The sequence below is a fragment of the Catharus ustulatus genome, chromosome 6, assembly GCF_009819885.2.
Source record: "Catharus ustulatus isolate bCatUst1 chromosome 6, bCatUst1.pri.v2, whole genome shotgun sequence".
Classification (NCBI taxonomy): Eukaryota; Metazoa; Chordata; class Aves; order Passeriformes; family Turdidae; genus Catharus; species Catharus ustulatus.
In genome coordinates, this window is record NC_046226.1 from 48579086 (window position 1) to 48588714 (window position 9629).

At 52.2% G+C, this 9629-nt stretch overlaps 1 protein-coding gene across 2 annotated transcripts; it reads right to left on the reverse strand.

The window, feature by feature from the left end:
- Positions 1 to 469: 469 nt before the first annotated feature.
- Positions 470 to 2183, reverse strand: CDKN1C (cyclin dependent kinase inhibitor 1C). Of its 2 annotated transcripts, XM_033063645.2 has the most exons (3): positions 1506 to 2181; positions 1291 to 1417; positions 470 to 1145 (listed from the first exon to the last, which is right to left on the reverse strand). In XM_033063645.2, exons 1-2 carry the CDS (start codon positions 1954 to 1956, stop codon positions 1296 to 1298), a joined length of 573 nt encoding a protein of 190 aa, XP_032919536.1. In that variant the 5' UTR covers positions 1957 to 2181; the 3' UTR covers positions 470 to 1145; positions 1291 to 1295. The 2 variants fall into 2 exon arrangements, with proteins under 2 accessions (XP_032919536.1, XP_032919534.1); XM_033063643.2 differs by having other exon boundaries at positions 1291 to 2183.
- Positions 2184 to 9629: the final 7446 nt, after the last annotated feature.

Sequence of the window (9629 nt, forward strand, 5' to 3'; positions counted from 1 at the left end):
CCGAAACGGGGAGGGGGAAGGTTTGCACAGCCACGACCAGGGTGTCCCCGCCCTGAGCACCGGACACCCCTGTGGCTGTCCCCAGCAGGCACGATGTTTTCAGGGGGGCACCTCCAGCCTCGGGAAGAAAGGGCGGGCTGTTAAAAGTAACCATTACAAGGCGCCCAAAGTCAGGGTGTGATAAAGGGCGTGTGCTCCCCTGATGCTTGGTTTACTCCGGCAGCACACGGTTGTGTGAAGTTGTTTTTAAGGGAGGGAGCTCTGCTCTCCCCTCCGAAGCGCACGCCCGCTTTTCGCGGCGGGGGGAAATGGTGCTCCGAGGGTCCCCGGGTTCCGTGGGGAGGGGGGGGACCCCGCCACCGAGAGACCCCGAGCTGGGCTGGGCTCCCCCGCCCAAGCCGCCGGGGCTGTCCCTGCCCACCCCCCTCCCCCCGGACTTCCCCTCCAGCACACACCAAGCAGGCTTGCGGCCGTTTCCTGACGTTTATTTGATTTTATTATTGAAGTTGTGGCATTATTTGCAATGGCAGTGGTACAGACCGGCTCAGGATCCATTGAAACAGATTTGTCTTCAAGTAAAGTCTAAAAAATATTTTGATTCATAGCTACATCTTGTGAATGCAAAAAAAAAAATCCACTATAAAAATAAATTTACACTTTGTGAATAACAAAAGCAAATATAGAGCCCTTTGGCTTAACCAAAAGAAAAAAAAAAGACTATTGGATGTCAAAGTTATCCACGTTTCTGACATAAATAGAAAATATAAGTTAGTATAACTCTTAAAAAAAGTTTTGTACAAATATACACTTGTTTTTTTAATTTTTCCTTTTTTTGCACTGAGAGCTCAGCAGAGATTAAACATTTCTTATAAATGACTTTTAAAGCTTTACACTTCTGGCCAGTGTACTCACATTAGGCATAATACATTTCTATACAGAACGTCATACATTGCACTGTTGTACGATAACACTGCTCCGTGCGCGGCCGGCGCTGCGGCTCCGCTCCGCTCGCCGCTCCGGTTGCCGCCGCCGGGCCGGGCGGGCGCGGGGGGGTCCCGGCTCGCCGCGCCTCTCCCGCCCCGGCCCCCCGCGCCTCCGGGGCGTCGCGCCTCCCGCCTCTCCCGTGGGTGCAGTAGTGCAAAAGTCTGGAGAACAAAAAGGAGGAGGGGGTGGGAAAAAAAAAGTAAGTGAGGGGAAAAAAAAAAAAAGTGGTGGTGGTGTAGGAAATAAGTGAAAGAGCGCCGCAGAAAGCGCCCGGGCACCCTCGCCCGCTGCCGGGGCGCGCCTCACCTGGCTCACCGGAGCCGCTTGCGGGGGGTCTGCTCAGCCGGCACGGCGGCGGGGGGCGGCGGGCAGCCGGCGGGGCGCTCCGCCGCCGCCTTGGGCTCCGCCGGCCTTTTTCTCCTCGCGAAGAAATCTGGATGGGGGACGGAGAAGAGGGAGGGGTCCGTCAGCCAGTGCGGCGGGCCTCCCCCGCCCCCCGCGCCCCCCGGCTCCCCACGCACCTGTGATGCGGGCGGTCGGGCCCCTCCGGCGGAGCCGCATGCCGCGGCGGCGGGGCGCGGCGCGGTTCTCCCGGCTCAGCCGCCCCCCGGGCCCCTTGCCCCCTGCGGGCGGCGGCGGCGGGGAAGGGGGCGCCCGGAGGAGGGGGACGCGGCAGCGTCCCACCTGCAGAGTCTCCCGGTAGAAAGCGGGCACGGCGCCGGCCTCCACCTCTTCCCAGCGCAGGCGGCCGGGCCCCGGCAGCGGCGTGTCGGTTTGGAAGTTGTAGTCCCAGCGGCGCTGGTCGTCCTCGCCCATCTCCCGCAGGCGCTCCCGCAGTTCCCGGCCCAGCTCCTCGTGGTCCACGGGCCCGAAGAGGCTCCTGCAGACGGGGCTGCGGCCGTGCCCGGGCAGGGCTCGCCGGGCCGAGAGGCGCTCCAGGGCGGCGGCGCCGGAGAGGTGCACGTTGGACATCGCCGCCGGGCAGGACGCGGCGGGCCGGGAAGGCGTGGGTGCCCCCCCGCCGCTCCTCTCCTGCCGTCCCGTCCGCTCGCTCCCTAGCGCTCGAACCGGCCGTGCCTCCCGCCTTTGAACCCCTGCCCCCGGCCGCTGCCTTTTTAAACCCCCGCTCCCCGCGAGTGCGAGCAAAACATCATTAGCATAATAGTGTTTCCCTGCCGCCGGCCCGCCGCGATTGGCGGGGCCCCCCCCGCCGCCCCCCGGCCTCCGGCGGCAGCGCTCCTGCCCGCGCCCTCCATTGGCTGCGCCGGGCAGCGCCGCTCCGCCGCCGGCCGCATTGGCCCACACCGGCCCGGCCCGGCCCCGCCGCGGACCGGGGGGGCGGCCCCGCCGCTGGCCCGGCCCCGGAGCGCTCCCCGCCCGCTGCCGGCCCCGCTCCCTTTGTCTGCCGCCGGCCGCGGCTCCGCCGCCGCTTCCAAGCCGGCGACTTTCGGCGTTGTTCCCCCCCCGCTCCGTGTTGCCTTTTCCGCGTGAAGAGTGCGTGTGGGAGTGGTTTTTTTGCTATTATTTTTACTATTATTTTGTTTGGGATTTTTTTTTTACCTCCTCGCGGAGCGTCGCCAGTTTTTTCAGCATCCGTGGAGAGCGGGGGCTTGGGGCGGGGGAGGTGATGCGTGTGGAGGAAAACGGGATCGTTTCTGGCTCGGGGATTTTTATTACATTGCTGCAAAACAAAGCGAGATGCTTGCAGATTTCAAAACAAGCTGAAGGCTATTTTTAAAAATAGGGCTTCTCAGCTGCATGGAAGTAATAACTTGCAGCCTTAGTGAATAGAAGTACATGAAAACCACAGCATTTTCCTCTCCTGACTTTAAAACCCACATAATACGTGTTTGTTCACTGCAGATGAACTAATCTCGCTATTGTGTTGCCAGGGATCAGCTGGCTTGTGCTTTACATTTTCTGCAGGTCACTGCAATCATTGCCTTTTGTTGTTTTGGGATGGAGGAGTATGAAAGGAAAAGAAGGGGGAGCATAATTGACACCGTGCTAAAATTGGTCCCAGAACATCATCACAGTGTTGATGCGTGTCTCAGAGGGTCATCAGGCAGTGACTGTTTCATCTGCAGACAGCAAGAGGAAAGATGAACTTCTTTCATGCAGCGTGTTTGGGGACCCCCTCGCTCCTCATGTCCCTATGGCTCTTGCCTTTGGGAAGCTCAAACCCTTGAGCAAAGACAGCTTGGATGGTTTTATTCCCTAGAAGGAATACAATTAATATTAATTCCTAGGATGTGCTGGCTCTGCAGACACTGCCCCAGGTGCCAGTTTGCTGCAGGGCTGGAGGGATTGCGGCTTTAGGCACCTTATGGCAATGGTGCCCACGGGCAGGTCTGCTTCAAGAAGAGAGGCATTTGTCTTTGCATCCATGGAAAGGCCTTGCCAAGGGCACCAAAGTAAGTCCAAGGGGTTTGCACATTCATCCCACCTCTGTGACAGAGCAGCCCTCCAGCACTGCTGGGGACCCTCGCTCCTGCACTTGCCATGCCAGTGAGGAGCTTGTGGCAGCTGGGACAGCCCCTGCCACCTCCCAGGTACTGCACCTTCAGCGGTGCTTCCAAAGTCTGCCTGCTCCAGGAGGTACCAGCAGTGCCCGTGGGTTTGGACCCATGGACCCAGGGTTGGCTGCTGCTGGCAGAGAGAATGTTGGAACCTGGCTCACTGCTCACAGGAAGGATCTATCCATGACAGGTTTGATCTCCTGTAATAATTTCCTGATGTTTGTGGGGACAGGTGGAGTGCTCAGTGGGAAGCATGTGTAGCTTGTTGACTGAGAGAAGAAGATGTAGCAAATGCCTTCAGGGTGTAGCTCCCCACTTGTTTCCTGGGCAGGCATGGAGTCACACCTGGCAGATTTTGCTGACCTGTAATACAGGCAGACAATTTTCATTTCACTAATGGTGATAGCAGTGGTGTTTCAAGAAATGTGAGGACTTTTTTCTTTCAAATATGCCTGTTCAGATGTTATGTTCTTAACAGCCATTCTCAGTTTCCTAAGTGAGCTGGACAACCTACCCATGTCTTTTCCATCCCAAGATGGCCATACAGAAGTCTCTTGGCCCCAAGGATATAATTTAGGGAGCAGGTCATGAAAAGGTCCTCATCACTAAGAGCACATCATCTTAAAAAGCAGGAGGTGCACATCAGGCACAGGTTCAGTCAGGACAGAAGGTGTGGGTCTCTGGGATGTTGGAGAACGTGGTGAACATGGCACAGTGTTCACCGGGGGACTTCTCTCAGCAGCCATCAAATGCATCTCTCGGGATGTAGGCTGCGGTGGTTTTAGGAATTAATGTGCTATGCAGAGAAAATACTTTGAGTTCCCCAAGAAACCTGCTGGAAAAGTGCCCTCTATTCAAGACTGGAGCCCAAAGGCAGTGGCCAGGTCCCTGCAGACAGGGGCTCTTTGTGAGGAGTCCTCGCAAACCTGCTGCCGTCCTCCCCCCGTGCCGGCGAGGCCAGCGCCCGCCTTTCCTGTGTTCTGCCTCCTCGGCTTCAGACATTCCTGCCATGAAGGCTGAACGAGCAAGATCCCCCGCTATGGGCAAGATGTGGGCGTGCCCTGTGCAAAACCCACGTCCTTGTCCTTCCAAACCCTTTCCAGAGGTTAGCCAATATTTACGCAGCGCTTGAGGGACGCAAGGAACGACGGTTTCAACGTTCAGGAGCTGCTTTTTGTTTGAGGCCACTTCACCTTCCAGCTCACCTGGGAGGTAAAGCAGCTCAAATTTGAGATTACCACCCCTGCTTTTTTTAGTTCAGCTTCCTCACTGTTAATGCTCCCTGATGGTTTGGATTTTTTTTTTTTTTGTCCCACTATACATTTAGGTTTTAAGGTGGTGGTGACAGTCCTGGCCACTTTCTGCTCACAAGTGGCCAGTTTTAGCACTGTCTGTTTTTCCTTTTTGTGTGGAGATAGAGAGCATCCAGCCCACTTGAGAAGGAAGTACTGTATGCACAGAGATGTTTTTAATTTACTGGATCTGTGAACTCTCAGGCCAGAGGGGTAGGTTATGATCTTCTAAACCAGCAGTTTGCCTAACATGAGCCACAAAATCTTACCCAAGAGCTCCTACCACCAAGCCTATTAACTTCTTTAGAAATTCCTGCTCCAGAACACTGAGCAGAGTAATTACTGCTATGGTTAGAACAATGCCCCATAAGAATGAAACATTTTTGCTCAAACTTTCCAAGTCATATCTGCTTATGTCAGGAAAAATAATGACTTTAACTAGTGTGTATTCCTGCTGGCTGCTCTGTTTCAAAAGGAAGAGGGGAGGGAAAAGCAAACTCCTTTATGGTCTGTGCATCATTGCAAAGGGATTGCAGTTGCAGGAGGTTTATTGCACTTGAGTATTTCTGTTTGGAAAGGGTCCAGACTGACTGTCAGAGCCAGGGCTGGCTGGGCAGATAGGGGAAGAGAGGTCCTTGCACTGTAAACTGAGCAAGGAGTAACCAAGGAGATTTGATAAGAAGTTATGGAGGTAACAAAAGAGAGATTCTCGGTGCTGTCATTCAGAGGGGGCTGGTTGTTGTGCAGCTCCAGGTTAACTTATTCAGAAGAAAGGGTTTAGTGAGATGCTTATGTATAGGGGCAAACAGTCCCCATGATGTGGTGCCATGGAGGAGCACTCCTCTGTCTTTTGGCAAGTCTTGGAGCGAAGTTCTCCTGCAGGGATTGTCCTCAGCATGTTGCCAGATGAGCAGACCTGTTGTTGGGCCCCTGAGGCTGGAAGGTTTGTGCTTTGCTCTCTTCTCATGTCCTTTAGTACACGGCTATCATCTACACTCAGCAATGTTTAACTCAAGATTCTTCAAACGTTGTGTGATCCACATGTGATTGCTTCATTTGAGAATGTGTTGTATTCCATAATTGCTTTAGCAGAGGCACAGACCAATAGACATTGGTATTTTATCTCCTTTGCACTTCTCTTTTTACTATGTATGTGCTCATAAGCAATTTGCATTCATATCAGTAGCAATTTTGCTTGGTACTTTGGAATCCTGCTTAAATAAACTGATTACAATTAAGGTTCAAGTTAGGACAGACTGCTCAAACTCCTCATTGACGTTTTCTACCATCAAAGTGACAATTCAATTTATTCAATTTGGTATGGACTCAGCATTTTCCATTTCTTGACAAGGTCATAAAATATCAAATTATTAGATTTAATAGCTGGTCAAAACCACACTAGTTCAGGGGTTAAAATGGGAAAAGGAAATCTGAGCAGAACCCTGGAAAAATTCTGGCAGCTTTAATTCAGTTTGAATTGCTTTTTATTGTGTTCTCAAAAAAAAAATGCATAAGCTAATATCTCAGGAAAAAATTGCTTCATTTAATTTAATTTCCTTTAATTATTTTTTTAAATTATTCCTTCTGTTCTTGGTTGTTAAAAGAAGAGCCAGCCTTGCTGTCCAGCTGCTGTGCATCATTAGGGTAGCACAAAGGTAGCAGTGAATTTAGCCTAATCTATTGATGGACCTGCCAGTGCACCAGGGGCCATTGCATTCTCTCTTCACACTCCTCTTTTGCTCTTGCCATCATGTCGTTTTACTAGATGAACTCCACTCACCATCTGGCCCTCCGTCCTGACTGGGAGCCTGGCTCGTTTGCAGGATGCTGTGCTGTTAACTGGGAAAGCAGGCTGGGATTGCCAGGTACCACGCAGCATTTTGAGCTTGCAGTGTGTACCTGTGGAGGGTGGCTCTATTTTTTGCTTGCTGTCTGTGTAGTTATATTTGAGCAGCAGTTAAATGCTCCATTTATTTATATTCCCTGCTTTTCTGTTGGTGTAATTGCTGTCAAAGTCATGCTCTACGCTCACAGGTCCTGTTCATTGCCACTCTTCGCATTAAACGAGAGGTTTGCATTTTGCTTGTTTTGACATTCCCTTCGCCTTTCATCTTGATCCACGGTAATATTATTTTTGGAGTAGCTTTTCATAGGTTATTTCTACTTTATGTAGGGGGAGGTAGCGGTGAAGGGGCCATTACGCAGGTTTTATTTTTGGTTTCACGTTTCTTAAGTAAACAGGTTTTTTACTGCTGGTAGTCTAGCACGAGTCCTGAAGGAGATCGTTCATGGCCTGGACTGTTGCAGAGGGGAGGTGCCTGGTCCCAAAGCAAGCCCAAGAGCAGCGGTGAGTGCATCAGAGGCATCTTCTCATGGATCTCCTAGAAGGAACCAAACCTAAAAAGTATGAAAAAACTCCCCAAACCACTAGAAAAATCTTGAAATCTGGCTATGAAAACAACGCATACCCGGGAAGTGGAGGGTGCTTAAAGAATCCTGACGATGAAGACCGTAAAAACAGAGTGAAGGAACCCAAGTTTTACTCGCCCAGCCCGCGCGGCGCTGGCGGAAAACGCACCGGGACGAGGCGCGTTCGCGCTGGGGCCGTGCCCGCGCCCCGTCCCGCAGGTTCCCGCAGGTTCCCGCAGGTCTCAGCCCCTGGTCGCCATCCGCAGCCCCTGTCCGGCCCGCAGCCCGGGTGCGGCGATGCGCGGGGCAATGGTGCCCTCTAATGTCGGCCGGAGCTCGCCCGCCCCGCTGCCCGCTCGCCAGCCCCGCACTGCCAGCCCCTGTCTGCCCGGAGCACCCCGGAGCTGCCGAGTCCTCCTCCTGCCATGCAGCCCCGGGGGTGACCCGGGGGCTTGAGGTGCTGCTCACCGCCCAAGGAGCTCCGGGCTGGCTGTACCCGGTGACAGGCTCGCTGCTTCCCCGCAGAGATCTCTCCGGGCATGGTTTGCTGGGGACGCTGCTCTCCCGGCCACCAGCCTGCAGGCAGCCCTGGGCAGCTCAAGGGAGAGCAGGTGATGGAAACGTGCAGATTTTAATGTCATACCGTGTGCACAGTGCTTCTAGAGTAAGGAAATGCATTGTAGCTGTAATAACCATCCTAGATATTTCTCAAGTTGCTCCAAGTTTGTATGATCCTTTGGCAAGATTTGTGAATAGGAGAACACACTCAGTTTTGTGAAAAATTAGGGTTGAGGTATAACTTGGCTGTCATAGAATCACAGAATGTCCATTGCAAGGGACATTAATGGTTATCTTGTTCCAATCCCCCTGCCATGGGCAGGGACACCTTCCACTAGACCAGGTTGCTCAGAGCCCCATCCAGCCTGGCCTTGAACATCTCTAGGGATGGGGAATCCTCTTCTTCTCTGGGCAAACTGTGCCAGTGTCTCACCATCCTCACAGCAGAGAATTTCTTCCTAATATCTATTCTAAATCTCTTGATTCAAAACCATTAGCCCTTGTTCTGTCATTGCCACTTCTTAGATACGACAGACAGTGACTTAGCTCGATGGCAGCTCTAACCCTGGCAGCCCAAGAGAAGCAGATACACTTGTGGAGGATGCAGACCTTGAGATCCTCATGTGGCTTCATGGAGGCCTGGTACGTCTCGAGGAGCCCCAGGAGTTTTGTTTCTTTTACATTTTGCTGCAGCAGGTTCCCTCTCTATGAGCAGTTGGCAAAGTGATGCGGTGCTGTGGGATCTGGCTGTTCCTTCTCTCGCACTCCAGGCTGGATTCCCTCTTCTTATCTGTTTCTCCCTCAGGGCTTGCTCCCTCCATTCCCTGCGATGGGGTGTTGAGATATCCTGCAATGACGCAGCATGATGAGATAATCTTCCCTCCCTCCTAACCCCCTGGCTTCTTGTTTGTATTCTTTGATTAATTTATCTTCTCGCCTACGGCTTTAAATTTGCTTTTAGGGTAGTAACTTTCTGAAGACACAGCACTAAAATTTTATTTTTTTCTTAATCTTGGAAAGCAATCGCTTTATAATCTCTCTGCTAGAATTATAGCATTAATTTTGCTGCAAGCATTGAATGTGGCCAAACATCACCCAGCCAGTGGTGAACCTGCAGAGGGAGTGGCTCAAAGAACTCCCTTGGGGGCGTCCATCACGTTCATTTTACAGCAGTTTAACCATTATAGGGCTGCCATGCCCACAACCAGGTATGTATTCCTACAGAGTGAGGAGTACCTGGATCCAACAGCACACCAGAGCACATTTATACAATGCAGAACAATTAGTGCTGTGACTCATTGCTGGGAGCTCAGCCTGTGTTACATATGGGGCAGCTTTAAGGGATTTGTAGGTGCCATCCACAGCAGCACTCAGCACAAATCCCACTAGCCTCCAGCATCCTGCAGATCCAAAGAGAAAACAAGTGCCACGTCCCCTAACAGCAGAAGAGGTGGCAGACCACAGGTAGCACTGGTCTAAAGGATTTCTAATGGTTTGCATTACACAATTATTTCTTCTTGAGCCCTTGAGTTTTGGACTGAGGCTGGAAGGACCTGTGTCCTGAGGTCATGGTTGGAAATGTTACCAAATACTCTGATTACATGTGATTGTAATGTCCCTTGGTAGATGGTGGAGGCCAGGAGAAAGGTTTTTTTCCTGTGCCGTGATCAGGTTGAAAAATCATCAAGTTATGCTGTAGCCTTTTAAGTTTCCCCTTAGCAGCTGCTCTGAAATTTCTTTCAGGAGCTATTGCTGACACAAGTGTTAGGGCAACAAGCTTCAGCTACCCAGCTCTTGGTTTCAAGTAGGATTACTTTTGCACTTAGGACAGGAGAATCAGACACAAAGAGATGAATTTGTATTTGAA

Bases quoted from the DNA above. Each gene is read 5' to 3' on its own strand.
- CDKN1C (XM_033063643.2), bottom strand. From the start codon at position 1,956: ATGTCCAACGTGCACCTCTCCGGCGCCGCCGCCCTGGAGCGCCTCTCG.